The sequence below is a fragment of the Protomyctophum parallelum genome, assembly GCF_964188405.1.
Source record: "Protomyctophum parallelum genome assembly, chromosome: 7".
NCBI lineage: Eukaryota > Metazoa > Chordata > Actinopteri > Myctophiformes > Myctophidae > Protomyctophum > Protomyctophum parallelum.
In genome coordinates this window covers 30,894,396-30,908,788 of record NC_139705.1, presented here as the reverse complement: position 1 = coordinate 30,908,788, position 14,393 = coordinate 30,894,396, and the positions used below count along the sequence as shown (strand labels likewise).

Genomic DNA, 14,393 nt, shown 5'->3' with positions numbered 1-14,393 from the left:
AAAAATGGGTTAAAACTATTTACATTTATCTACAAGCCATTTACATTATAGCCTACAGTACAGTCATTTCATGTCACTTAAAACATGAGTTACAGTGAAATACACTTAATGCTTGTAGACATTGTATGTTTTTCATGTTGTTTATTATTTCATTGGATTATATAAATAGGCATTTAATTAGTGCTTTCTTTATGTTTCAGTTTTACAATTTTGGCTTGATTGCTTTTGGAGAAGTAAAAAACCCTTCAAACGTTACACTGCCTCCGACCGTCTCTTCGAGCCAACTGTTAGCTGTCTGTTTATCTGTGAACATCATACCTCAGTGAGAACAGAACACACACACACACACACACACACACCTTTGTGCATTATTTGTTGTCCTGTAAATGCATTTTCATACATGTCATGCACAAATAAAAGTTAAGTGACAAAAACGTTTTTCTGTGAAAACAAAACTGGAAAGTACTCAGTAGTGCTCATATTTACTGACATTTCAGTAAGCATTTGTGAACTGGCATTTAGAATTGACGTGCGCCACGGCACCCCGACAAGACAATCTGAAACAAGCACAGAAGGACTGTGCAAAAAGCCGTACAAAAGATCCTTCTGCTGCAGCATGCCATTTGAAGAATTTACAACAAACGGACCAAACCAAAGCACTTGGGCCAGAATAAGCAATGTTGTCTACACTCCGGTGGAACTGTTTGGACCTTCATCCACATATGGAACACCTCAGACAAGTCTAGCTTACTTTACTAGCCTGCTCCGAGTGAGGCCAGCAGGCAGCGTCCGCCTCTAGAGACCTCCGTCTGTTCCACTACCAGCTCTCTTTCCAGACTTATCCCATTCTGGACGGGAAGGGACCCCTTTTGGGTGTTTTGAGCATTAAGTTATACTTTAGCTATTGAGAAATAGCAAATCTACAAGCTCATAGCGCGGGCTACGAGCTTGTAGGTCTGATATTTTTGGCCCAAATGTTTGAATACATTCTTTCAGAGCGAACGTTTTTAACTCAAATCTTTGCTTCTGGGGTGTCCCTGGAACAACATATTATCAGATGGGGGTCGGCGGCCAAATACATATTTTTGGGGGTCCTTGACATGAAAATGTTTGACGACGACTGACACAGAAACAAGTTTTTCAGAAAACTGTCAGGATTTAGAAGGCATTTGTAGAATGGTCCTCAGGTCTAAAAGGGTTATTCACCACATCAGGTGCAGTAATCCACAGCAGGGCTTCTGGGGGACCCATAGATAAAAGTGATTAATGCACATTTCCATTTTGCATTGGTGTGGAGTAATCCGGAGACGAGGGACTTTTGCTGCGCGCTCACGTGCGTGCGCACGCGCATGTGTGTGTGTGTGTGTGTGTTCCAGTCTGAGCAGCCAAGCCGTCTTTGCAGGAATGAGCCTCGCTGTTTATTTTTCTCCGGTTCAAAATCGAAAAGAATTTATTGGTTTAATTCTGAAGTCGCAGAGCCACTTTAACAACAAAGGCAGCTCTTTCTCCCCGAAAGAACAAAGTACTGAGACAAAGTGTGCAGTGCAAAGAATGACATCACTTTTGGATGGCTGCTATAGTGAATTGGGTTCAAGGCCGTCTTTTTGTGTGTGTGTGTGTGTGTGTGTGTAGGGAGGGGGGGGTATTGGCATGGCGTTTTTCTCTTTTTTTGCACTCTGGCAGCGTAGGAGTGTGTTTGCATAGCTCAGACAAGAGTTTATAAATACGGGGGGGGGGTGTGGGGAGATGGCAGACAAAATAACATTTCAAACTTTATTTCTAGCAAAAACAACGTCCTCCGTCAGCGTGCAAGCTGACAGCCGTTAAGGTAAATCTTACAGTGAGACGGATGGAAAACAGAGCCAACGCTGTGTCCTTATACAGTAGCCTCTGCAGTCAGGAAATACCAGCCGTTTAAAATCTGGTCCTCTTTCAGAGAGCACATGAAAAAAAGAGAAAACTTAATACAAGAAGAAATCAAAAGAGCTAAAGTACAGACAGACACAAGGACATATGCTTGCTGCACCTCCAGAAGAGCTAGACATTGTCACATTTTGTGAAATGGCTTTCAAAAGACACTGTTGCAGTTGGAAAAAAAAAAATCAGCCATCGAGTGGGACGGGGGGTGAGGAAAACAAAGAAGATTTCTGGAAATTCTAACAAGGTCTTAGCCAACCCAACCCTGTTGTGTGTGGCAAACAGTCTTGACCATTTTAGTTAAGATTTGTCATCATCATTCACCCCCAGGACATCATGGTGCCGTTCCAAAAGAATGAGTCCAAGTTCCAAACAGAACTGAGTGAGTCAAAGTTCCAAACAGAACTGAAAGAGTCCTAGTTCCAAACAGAACTGAGTGAGTCCAAGTTCCAAACAGAACTGAATGAGTCCAACCTCCTCCTAACAGGAACCAAGTTCGCCTTCCAACAGAACTGAATGAGGACAATGTTCAACAGAACTGAATGAGTCAAATTCCCAGCAGAAGTTCACCTCTCATGATTCCTTAACTGTCCATCTAGGCTGGTTCGCATATTGAAAAGCGCTTTTTGGATGAAGGTGCCATACTACAGCCATGCAGACCACTGAGCGATCCAGCCAGCGCGGTCCCCTCAGAATTTGAGACTGAAGCCCGGGCCCACGGCCGAAGCTCCCTGGTTGCTGCTGGTCAGATGGAAGCCTGTGTCTTTGAGGTCATCGTCGCCCTAAATGACACAGGGGGAAAAAACAAAACAAAAAGAAAATTACATACTGTAACAAGTATAAGTTCACAATAGCAGTGGCACCTGTATAACGGATTGGATGCAAAAACATTGGTACAAGTTGACAAGAACTACACAGTAAAATAAAATCAGTGCTCATTTAACCCATTCTGGACAGGAACCCCTTTTGGTGTTTGGAGCATTATGTTATGCTTTAGCTGTTGAAAAATAGCAGACCTGCAGACTCTGTGCCGAGCTACGAGCTTGTAGATCTTTGCTCCTGGGAGGTTCCTGAAACAACATATTTTCAGATGGGGGTCTGCGGCCAAATACACCTCATTCTGGGGGTCCTTGACATGAAAAAGGTTGAGCACCACTGGCATAGAAACATACGTAGGCTTTTCAGAAAACTGTTAGGATTTAGAAGACTCTTTTCTTTTAATGGACATCAGTCCAAAATGGGTTAACTCCGAGACTGCATTACAAATGGTGCTGAAAGCATTACCTATCATGGAAAACACAAGCAGGAAGTAAGCAGACATACAAAGCAGAAGGCTGTAGGGTCTGTAATCTCTTTAGCACACAGACAGACAGACAGACGGCTGGATCTATGTAATGGAGAGAGAATGCAGCCTTAACCCATTTGGACCTGAGGACGCGTCTGTGTCACCTCGTAGCTTTTAACCACTTTAACCATTATTTTAAACTTTAGCTGTTGGAAAATAGCAGATCTACAAGCTCATAGATTAGCTCAGAGATTGTAGATATGCTATTTGTGAAAACGTGTGTAAATCTCTGAATATATACGTTTTTTCAAATATCTGTTTCTGGGGGGTCCCTGGAACAACATATTTACAGATGGGAGTCGGCGGCCAATTTACAGATAATCCTGTGGGTCCTTGACATGAAAATGTCTGAGCACCAGTGCACCACCACTCATACGTTTTTCAGAAAACTGATTTAGAAGACATTTGTAGGATCAGGTCCTCCGGTCTAAATGGGCTAATGTCCTTACCAGCTGACTGTAGCCCAGGCCTCCCTCGGGCGGGCGAGGACTGGTGCCTCTCTTCACCCTCTGCTGCTCGCTCTTGGCCGGCCAGGTGGGGAACATGGAAGGGTCGATGGGCAGCGGGGTCTCGCGGAAGTACTCGTGCTTCAGCGCCTCGTCCGACAGAATCCTCTTACTGGGACAATAGGTGAGGAACCTGAGGAAAAACAAACAGGCAGGCCGACGGGTCAGGAGAGGTCTGGACAACACGCTGATGGACCGCCGATGTAGAATAATAACAAGGACTCGTCTTCTACACTAATCCTCACCAGATCCACACGGGAACTCCGTGGCTTCAACTGGGATCTTCATGTGGCTAGCCTGTGACGTCTAGCCTGTGACGTCAGTCAACATTTGGGAAAGGTTTCAGCCTTGACTGACCCATGTAATTTATATGAAAATGGATGTATTACCGTTCGTGATTTTGTTTAGGTACAGGCCATTCTTTTGCACAGCTGGTTTGTGTTCGCAGTCGTGGGGACTATATTCAAGTTATTGTTGTGGTGAAATTGTTATTAAAAACTGTTTTAATTGGGACATGTCTATGATTTTCATCTCTCCGTATTTGGTAACTGTTAAGAAAAGCAATAAGTCACAAGAGCTCATGGTTTACCATGATTATTGTACGGCAAAAACAGTCGGACGCCTTCCACGCCACATCAGGCTTGCTGCGCCTTTTAGCCGTTAAGATCCACCACGGTAAATCACAGCCTCTTGTAACTTATTGCTCTAATTTATTTGCAATTCAAGAAGACTATGCACTAATCCTGGTCTGAAAAAAGTGGGTACCACGCTGAAAGAATTACATTTTCTCCAAACACAGACGTGTCATATATAACTAAATAACCTAAATGAGACAGAATCATTGGACTGTATGTATGGTTTTTCTCTTTCTTTTTGGATTGGAACACAGTTCTTATGACTTAAAAATGGGTCAAAGCGACCTACTTCGGACAGGGACCTAGATGAAGTGCAGAACAACTCTGAATCGAACAAATGTGTTGGAGGCCTCCGTGGATGGATTACTTCCTTTTCCAATGCTACGAATCGTCCGTTCTATAATTCTCAATTTCTATGGGCTAGTCTTTAAAACATTCTCCTGCACACAAGGGTGTGATATTCCAAGCAGCTCTGCAACGTCTGTCCGCCAATCTGCACGGCTGTGCTTTGTTTGAAGAGCTTGGAGTCTGAAATCGCTCTCAAAAGCCACTGACCTCCCACGACTTGACTTCGGTCCCAAGGTCACCGTACTGAGTTGGCTGACTCTGGCTCTTATGATCGCTGTAAAGTCTCACTGAGTTGGACGAGTGCCAGACCTCCGCTAAAGTGCGACACGCCTCGAGGCACACGAGAGGATGTGTTGTGGCACCACTCTCAGCTGTGAGATAATGGAATGTTTGTGGTTTTGCCATTCGCAGGCTGGCTAAAACGCTTACTTTATACCACTATTTCCCAAACAGTGGGCCGAGAGTCCTTATGGGTAAAAAAAAACATTCCCAAATAAGCAAACGTTTTCATGAATTAAAAAGATTTTTTTTCAGTAATTTCATGAAGAAAAAAATCTAAGAAATGGAAAATAGCCGATCTACAAGTTCACAACGTGGCGCGAAGCATCACGTTCTGAGCTTGTAGATCTGCTATTTTTTTATTGTTTGCACAGACTCAAATATGTGTGACACTAAAAGTGTCTAATATTTGAGTCTGTGCAAACAGACCACTAGGTGGCGCTCCCAATACGTTTGCACAGCTTTTTGAAAACATTATACCCATACCTAACACCACGCCAAAATTTAAAAACTAGTCACCAAAAGCCAAATCTTTACAAGTGCGCCCCCAGCTATATGCCGTATGATGGTGCAAACATGAGCCCATTCATATTTTGGGGTAAAAACAACGTTTTATAGCAAAATAATTCCTCCCAAACCCATGGCTTAGTTGTGCGAGCACCAGCCCGGTTGAGTTTGTTCGCATAATGTGCCACAAAGGTGGAACGACGTTGAACTTTGATGAATTCCCAGGATGCTACTTCTGTCATGTTTTAGGCCAGATTGCCAAATGTGTGCTCACTCAAATGACCTGGAAAGCGTGACGGCATGTGTTGGGACAGCAGATTAGTACTACATCAAGGTATAGCAGTTATTCTTGGCCAAAATCTTGTTGTGGAAATAACTTGCTGCCAAAACAGTCATTTGTTTTATAAGCATAATGACTTTTAGTCAGTTTTCCACCTGATTCTTCAATCAACATCGGTGTTGTGTTGCGCGACTGTTCAGTTATCTTAGCTCCCGTTTTATTTTAGGTCTTGCGCTCTATAAGGAGGAGGATCTGATGCAGTTCAAACCCTCGTGCAACCAAAATAAATAAAAAATACTATTTCAAACCGCTACAACATACTCGAAGAACTGGTGTGGAAGAATTGATCAGGCGCATCAAATGTTTTTTTTTTCTCCAGAAAACTACGGTAAGAGGAGACAGACGAGACAAAATATACGGCAGAATTTACGCGTGGACTGTGACGTTGTGCCTTTAGTGCCGCAGCAAAATAAATTCAGTATACCTGACGAAGGCCACAGAGGCCGAAACGTCGTGTGTGGGGTTTTTTCCCATAAAGTTTTTGGGGAGCTTTCAAAACGTGTGCAAACTATTTCTTTCTTTTGCAGTTTTTTCTTTCTGTTCGAGCACCCGTTGAATTAGCCTGGGATGTGCGTGCACCTCCGGACCACTTTAGCACCCGTTGAATTAGCCTGGGAGGTGCGTGCACCTCCGGACCACTTTAGTGCCGAAGCAAACAGCCTTACTTGTTCATGAGGTCAAAGCCTTGGTCGGAGAGCAGCGCGCCGAAGCGCTTTCGCAGGTTGTTGTAGGGGTACTCTGTGAAAGTCATCTTCTTCACAGCGGGGAGCTCGTTGTAGCCCGGCCAAATCTTCTCACTGGGCGACCCCAAATCCTGCATGGTGTCAACACATACGAGTCAACACGGACTTATAGAGCCGTCATGCATGCAGAGAGAGCGCCACTGTGTTGTCTTCAAGTATTTCATCAACTTTCAGACCAGGAGAGACCCACAGTAGTCCAAATACGTATTTCAGCAGGTCAATTCATCACCATTATGTAACGTACACCATTTAGCAATTGGACCATTGTGCATAAAATAAATGGAAACCAAACCAACCACACAGTCATTCGGATCAGTGCTTTACAGCTGGCTTCCCCCCACTGGGACCTTAGGTGTCACTGATCCCAAATTCAGGGCCAAATACATTAACCACTTGTAGTAGCCCACCTTCCTTACTCTTGGGAGAACATTTTGCCAAAAATATATCTACATCTACAAGTTCAAAACGTTGCAACATGTGTTGTCCATTTGGTTTCATGTGTACACTCTGAGTTACAGACCCATAAGGGGTCCATTTGGTTCCTAAACTATCATTTAGCTGAGGACCCCCTGGAACTCCCACAAGGACCCCTAGGGGTCCCCGGACCCCACTTTGGGAACGAGTGCTCTATTCTACAGGTCTAAACCAGTGGTTCCCAACGTGGGTCTAATGTGTTTTTAATTATTGCTATTTCAAAACATTTTCAAAAAACATTTCCAAAAGAATGCAAACATTTTCATGAACTAAAAACTAAATTCAATGATTTCCTTTTTTGTTTCTTCAGTCATTTCCTGAACAAATCCACAAATCTCTGCTAGAGCCGTAAATATCTTCTCTTATGGGGGTCCCTGGCATATCTATTCAAATGGGGGTCCCTGGCATATCTATTCAAATGGAGGTCCCTGGCATATCTATTCAAATGGGGGTCTGCGTGGCTAATTAAGTGTCCATTTTGGGGTCCTTGACATGACAAAGTTTTGGGCACCACTGGCGTAGCCAAACTATGAAGAGATTCTGCTAAACACATTTTAGCGACTGTCTGTGGGTTGACCAATCATCCATCAACTTCACCACCACCTAGTGGGGAATTAAGAGCACTGCACGTAGGGGAAGTACAGAGAATAAACACTCACCAAGGAAGGGGGGAAAAAACCCAAAACAGAAGCGGGCTGTTAATGATAATACCGCACTGTGCGTTTTGTAGGGGAGCAAGTGAGGGCATCTTACCTTAAAGATCTTGTTAATTTGGTCAATTTCGGATTTTCCAGGAAAAAGCGGTTTCTGGGTGAGCAGCTCGCCAAATATGCAGCCCACTGACCACATGTCTACAGCTGTGGAGTACTCCTGTGGAGAGAAGAACAAACACCATGTCACTCTAGCAAGAGAGGGGCATGGGGGGGGGGCTCAGACGTCCTGCCAGGCATGTGTCTATGTTCAAGTCTGCAGTCTGAATGCTGATGTGCTTTGACTGCAAAACAGGATTAGTGTTATCTTGCTTTGGGCCCCACTAAAGGTGGCTGTTTGGGATTGATGGGGGAAAAAAATTAAAAATAAAAAACACACTGCACGTCCTGAAAGGGTGGGTTTATTTTGTATTTTTGGAGCGTGTTTTAAGTCGGAGGAAAAATGATCCAACATGTGTCTTGAGAGACAGTGAGTGAAGGTACCGAACGTTAAACGTCGACTTGTTTTCGCTTCATCTTGTGCGTGGAGATATTTTCATTGGGACCCATTTTGGCTTCAAATAGTGCTGTGTATGTGTTTACGGTGCTATGAAACTACATGATGCATTGCGAGCGTTTGTGCTCCCACTTGTACTGTTCTTATCCCTCTCTCGACTCCCCTCTGCCTGAACAGACCAATGTTAAGACTGTTGGGAAAACGGTGTCGCTCCCCCCAAAAAATAGCGAATCTACAAGCTCACAACGTGTAGCCTCAAGACGCATTGTGAGCTAGTAGATCTGCTATTTTCTGCAATTTTTTTGTCCAGGTCCTAATTCTGGAGGAGGAGACCTCTCTCAGACAAAGCAGCCTTCCTATTTTTGACACGGTTGAGTGTTTGACATGCCTTGTAATTCATTTTCAACAAGAGGCGAAAGGGCAATCTGGCAGGAGGTGTAACAAGCGGCACACTCCCGTGACATGGTTGGTGGCGAGTTGAAACGTTTTGAGCCTTTTTCTATGCGACATGTTAAAGCGCTTCTATTCAGATGAAGTGTGCAGTGCGCCCTCGTGAATCAAAGTGGGAATGCAGGCGTTGTGTCGCTCGCTCCCTATAAAAGCCCTTTAGTGTATTTGGTTCCGTTGTTCCTTATTTCGTGTTTAACTCATTTAATGATGGAGGTCTGGTAGCCTGTTACTTTGTGTTAGTTTACACACTGTTCAGACAGTTTAGGGAAGGCTGTGGGTTGGCCCAGAAAGAGGGGCGCTAGCCCCTGCTATGCCCACTTGCCCAGCTTTGTGTGAATCATAGCGATGATTTGATTGGCTGAGCACTAAAAAGTGAGGACAGAACCCTGAGACCTTGTTGTTCATAAAATACATAATCATAATGATGTCGTCTTCATGTGTTGCTGGTCAGCAGGTGAACCAACTGGTTCTTCTGTTGAGACAGTGAGACAGTGACTGACCTTGGCTCCCAGCAGCAGTTCTGGAGAACGGTACCACAGCGTCACCACCACAGGTGTGTAGGGCTTCAGCGGAGATCCGTATTCCCGGGCCAAACCGAAGTCTCCGATCTGCAGCCAGACAAGACGGGTGGCAAAAATGTGATGCCTGCCAAAGCAGGTGTGCTAAACCAGCAACATTACAGGGGAACTGTGTATGGTTATCGTTAAATAAAATTACCCTAAGACATGTCATAGTGTAAGAAATAATGCCCATGTGTGCACCCGTTTGTCCTCTAGCTTTCATACAAACGAGGTCCTACAATGGAGGTCATGTGCATTCTTTCTCTCCGAGGAATCGGGAATAAAAATCACAGACGTCAACAGTTCTGTACAAAACCATGCAAAGATGCAAACAAGGTTTTGGCCAGAACAATTCATGTCTGTGGTGCCCTTATACCCTCATCTAAATCCTGCAATTTAGGGACAGAATTGTACATACCGTATTGTCCCGAATATAAGATTGATTAAAAGACGACCACCATTTGGCCTTTGTCACTCTGTTAGCTAGGAGACTAATTCTGACCAACTGGAAATCGCCCACTTCCCCTTCTCACACTCATTGGGTTAGGGACACCTTGTACTGTGTAAAACTGGAGAAGATTAGACACTCCTTGAATGGTTCTTCCGATAGGTTTGGGAGGATATGGGGTCCATTCTTTCAATTCATTCAGAATTTGAATCCGTCTCTGCTTGGGGATGAGTGAGGTCTGCTGGACTTTTGTTTTAAAGGGATTGTGACATTAAAAAAAAGGTTTTGTAATTGTTCTTGTTTTTTTTTAGGTTTTCTAATCTCAATTGCACCCAAAAAACATGAACTTTTAACATTCAGTAGATTTTCTGTGATCTGGGGTTTTCTGGCTCAAACAGGTGCTCTGATTTGCCGGCAGTAAGTGACATCACTTACTGCAAATCCCATATATGTCAATGGGATTTGCCAGCAGATGTCACTGTTTCACTGTGTTGCCTGTTTTCATTGTAGCTCAAAAGGCCCAAAAAAACCCAAAGAAAACTTCAGACCACAGAAAATCCACTGAATGTTCAAAGTTCAGTTTTTTTGGGTGTAATTGAGGTCATAAAACCTAAAAGAAAAAAGAAAAAGAAAAATAAATGAAAATGAATGTCATAAAACCTTTAAAAGTAGCTTATATTGTGATTGGATTGTTTGGATTGTATTGTATTGGATTATGGATGTATCATGTACCTAATTTTTTTTTATATAGGATGTTGTGTACTGTTGTTTTGTCTGTTTTTGTCTGCCTTTTATTTTTCAACTTTTACTGATCTTGTATTTAAGGTTTGTTTGTCCTTTTTCTTTGGGGTGAAAATTCAATGTGTTTACTCTTTTATGTCATACTTGTGGGGTTTATTTAAGAGAAGCTGTTAATGTTAATTATTATTTTTCAAACTCAGTATTTCAATAATGCTTTAAAGTTATAAAAAAAAAAGAAAAAAGACGACCACCATTTCTCATTGAATGTCAAATAGTCTAGTCCCCAATTATAATACGACCCCATTTTTGTACGATATTTCCATTGGAAAAAAGCATCTTATATTCAGGCCAATAGGGTACTTTTATACTTTTAAGTAATCTTTATTCTACGTCGAGTACACGAATCCCGTAAGAGGGCACTTTTGGACAAAAATACAGTCAGGTCCGGAAATATTTGGACAGTGACACAATTTTCATAATTTTGGCCCTGTACGCTACCACACTGAATTTGAAATGAAATAATTGAGATGCAATTGAAGTGTAGAATTTCAGGGTATTTACAGCAAAATTGGAGGAAGGGTTTAGGAATTGTGACAATTTTCATACATAGACCACTCATTTCAAGGGACCTTATGTAATTGGACAATTGACTAAAAAGCAGTCTCATGAGCAGGTGTGGGCCATTACTCGTTATTTCATCATCAATAAAGCAGGCAAAAGGCCTAGAGTTTATTTCAGGTGTAGCATTTTCATTTGGAAGTGTTTGCTGAGAATCCACAACATGCGGTCTAAGGAGCTCTCAATGCAAGTGAAACAGGCGAAAAAAGAAAAAATCCATCAGAGAGATAGCAGAAACATTAGGAGTGGCCAAATCAACAGTTTGGTACATTCTGAAAAAAAAGGAACGCACTGGTGAGCTCGGCAACCCAAAAAGGCCCGGACGTCCACGGAAGACATCAGCGGTTGATGACCGCAGGATCATTGCCATGGTAAAGAAGAACCCCTTCACAACATCTACTGAGGTGAGACAGACTCTCCAGGAAGTAGGCGTACCATTATCCAAGTCTACCATAAAGAGAAGACTTCACGAGAGCAAATACAGAGGGTTCACCACAAGGTGCAAACCATTCATAAGCCTCAAGAATAGAAAGGCTAGATTAGAGTTTGCCAAAACACATCTAAAAAAGCCAGCCCAGTTCTGGAACAGCATTCTTTGGACAGATGAAACTAAGATCAACCTGTACCAGAATGATGGGAAGAGAAAAGTATGGACTCTGGAGAAGGCTTGGAACGGCTCATGATCCGAAGCACACCACATCATCTGTAAAACATGGTGGAGGCAATGTGATGGCATGGGCATGCATGGCTTCCAATGGCACTGGGTCACTAGTGTTTATTGATGATGTGACAGCAGACGGAAGCAGCCTCATGAATTCTGAAGTCTATAGGAACATTCTGTCTGCTCAGATTCAGCCAAATTCAGCAAAGTTGATTGGACGGCGCTTCACCATACAGATGGACAATGACCCAAAACATACTGCGAAAGCTTCCCAGCAGTTTTACAAGGCAAAGAAATGGAAAATTCTACAATGGCCGAGTCAATCACCTGATCTGAATCCGATCGAGAATGCATTCCACTTGCTTAAGAGAAAACTTAAGGCAGAAAGACCTGCAAACAAACAACAACTGAAGACAGCTGCAATCAAGGCCTGGGAAAGCATCAAAAAGGAGGAAACCCAGCGTTTGGTGATGTCCATGGGTTCTAGACTTTAGGCAGTCATCGCCTGCAAAGGCTTTTCAACAAAGTATTAAGAATGAACATTTTGTTTATGATTATATTCATTTGTCCAATTACTTAAGGTCCTTTAAAATGAGGGGATTATGTTTGAAAATTGTTGCAATTCCTAAACCCTTCTTTCAATTTTGTTGTAAATACCCTCAAATTAAAGCTGGAATTCTGCACTTCAATTGCATCTCGAGTGTTTCATTTCAAATCCATTGTGGTACCGTACAGGGCCAAAATTATGAAAATTGTGTCACTGTCCAAATATTTCCGGACCTGACTGTAGCTCACAAGCTCGCAGCACGACGCGTTGAGAGCTTGTAGATCAGCTATTTTCGGGGAGCAACCCAGCACTCTTTAGCTAATGGAGATATGATGTACAACATGGATTTCTAAACAAAGTTTTTCAACGCAAAATTCTGTGTTCAAGTTCAGGAGACTTCGGGGAAAAAAGCAATTCTCTTGAATGCTGCCTTCCGAGTGTCATTTGCATTTCTTCCACCACAGTAAATGCTGCATTCGTGGTATGGAAAGGGCAGTTGTTTTATAGACAGGTAAAAGGGCAGGGGCTGGAGCCCCCTTTGATGTCTATGTGTGCACGTCCCTGCCTAGGGTACCGACGTCCCAAATACAGAAAAGCTAAACGAGGGTCCTGAAAGGAGCTAGGGTAGGTTATACCTTGAGTATGCCTTTGTGCCTCAGCAGCAGGTTGGAGGTCTTCAGGTCAGTGTTAGGGTTAGGGTTAAAGGGTCTAGGGTAGGGTCTGGCTCCAAAACTGTGGAATGCACTTCCCATTGCAGTCAGAACTGCAGCATCACTCCCAATCTTCCGCCGTAGCCTGAAAACCCACCTTTTCAGACTCCATCATGGCCCATAGCACTTACCCTAACCCCTTACATAGCATTTCTGTTGGCTTAGATAGCATTTGACACAGACTTATAGCATGTTATGTAGACAGCACTATAATTGTATTGTATATAGTCATAGCACGCCATAGTACATATGTATAGCATAGTAGTGAATATGTATAGTTTATTATGTATAGTGTATGTATAGTTTCATCATATAGATATTCCACTGTTACCTTCTTATCTTACGCATGTTTCATGATAAATGCTTTTATGTGATGTATTCCCATGCTTTTGTTCTTGCCTAAATGTAAGTCGCTCTGGATTAAGAGCGTCTGCTAAATGCCTAAATTGTAAATTGTAAATTGTAGGTTATACCTTGAGTATGCCTTTGTGCCTCAGCAGCAGGTTGGAGGTCTTCAGGTCAGTGTTAGTGTTAGGGTTAAAGGGTCTAGGGTAGGTTATACCTTGAGTATGCCTTTGTGCCTCAGCAGCAGGTTGGAGGTCTTCAGGTCAGTGTTAGTGTTAGGGTTAAAGGGTCTAGGGTAGGTTGGTACCTTGAGTATGCCTTGGTGACTCAGCAGCAGGTTGGAGGTCTTCAGGTCAGTGTTAGTGTTAGGGTTAAAGGGTCTAGGGTAGGTTGGTACCTTGAGTATGCCTTTGTGCCTCAGCAGCAGGTTGGAGGTCTTCAGGTCAGTGTTAGTGTTAGGGTTAAAGGGTCTAGGGTAGGTTGGTACCTTGAGTATGCCTTGGTGACTCAGCAGCAGGTTGGAGGTCTTCAGGTCAGTGTTAGTGTTAGGGTTAAAGGGTCTAGGGTAGGTTATACCTTGAGTATGCCTTTGTGCCTCAGCAGCAGGTTGGAGGTCTTCAGGTCAGTGTTAGTGTTAGGGTTAAAGGGTCTAGGGTAGGTTGGTACCTTGAGTATGCCTTTGTGACTCAGCAGCAGGTTGGAGGTCTTCAGGTCGCGGTGGAGGATCCAGTTGTCGTGGAGATGGCGGACACCTCTCAGCAGCTGAATCATAAGGGTCTTCACTTCACCTGTAGGGGGCGCCAAGACAATGAGGGTCCACAGCCATAGATATACATAAAGGCTAGATGGCTCAAGGCGGAGTCTCTGACGTAGTTCACCCGGCGGCCATTTTGCTTCGGAGCAACAGTACAGTATGTTCAACAAAAACCGTCATAACTCGCTCAAATCTTGATGGATTTAAAAACGGGTTGGTTCATTACAAACGTTGTCAACGTGGCTATGATTCAGGACGC

The 14,393-nt window shown here is 43.3% G+C and overlaps 1 protein-coding gene across 10 annotated transcripts in view; it reads right to left on the bottom strand.

Annotated features, from left to right (window-relative positions):
- Positions 1 to 1,759: 1,759 nt before the first annotated feature.
- cdk11b (cyclin dependent kinase 11B) overlaps positions 1,760 to 14,393 on the bottom strand; it is a 28,279-nt gene continuing 15,645 nt past the window's right edge. For all 10 annotated transcript variants that reach the window (XM_083768610.1, XM_083768614.1, XM_083768618.1 and 7 more), the window contains 6 exons: positions 14,047 to 14,168; positions 9,251 to 9,358; positions 7,848 to 7,964; positions 6,543 to 6,691; positions 3,712 to 3,901; positions 1,760 to 2,699 (listed from right to left, as the gene is read on the bottom strand). In XM_083768610.1, the coding sequence (XP_083624736.1) occupies positions 2,607 to 2,699; positions 3,712 to 3,901; positions 6,543 to 6,691; positions 7,848 to 7,964; positions 9,251 to 9,358; positions 14,047 to 14,168 (779 nt within the window). In that variant the 3' untranslated portion in view covers positions 1,760 to 2,606. The remainder of the gene's footprint in view (positions 2,700 to 3,711; positions 3,902 to 6,542; positions 6,692 to 7,847; positions 7,965 to 9,250; positions 9,359 to 14,046; positions 14,169 to 14,393) is intronic.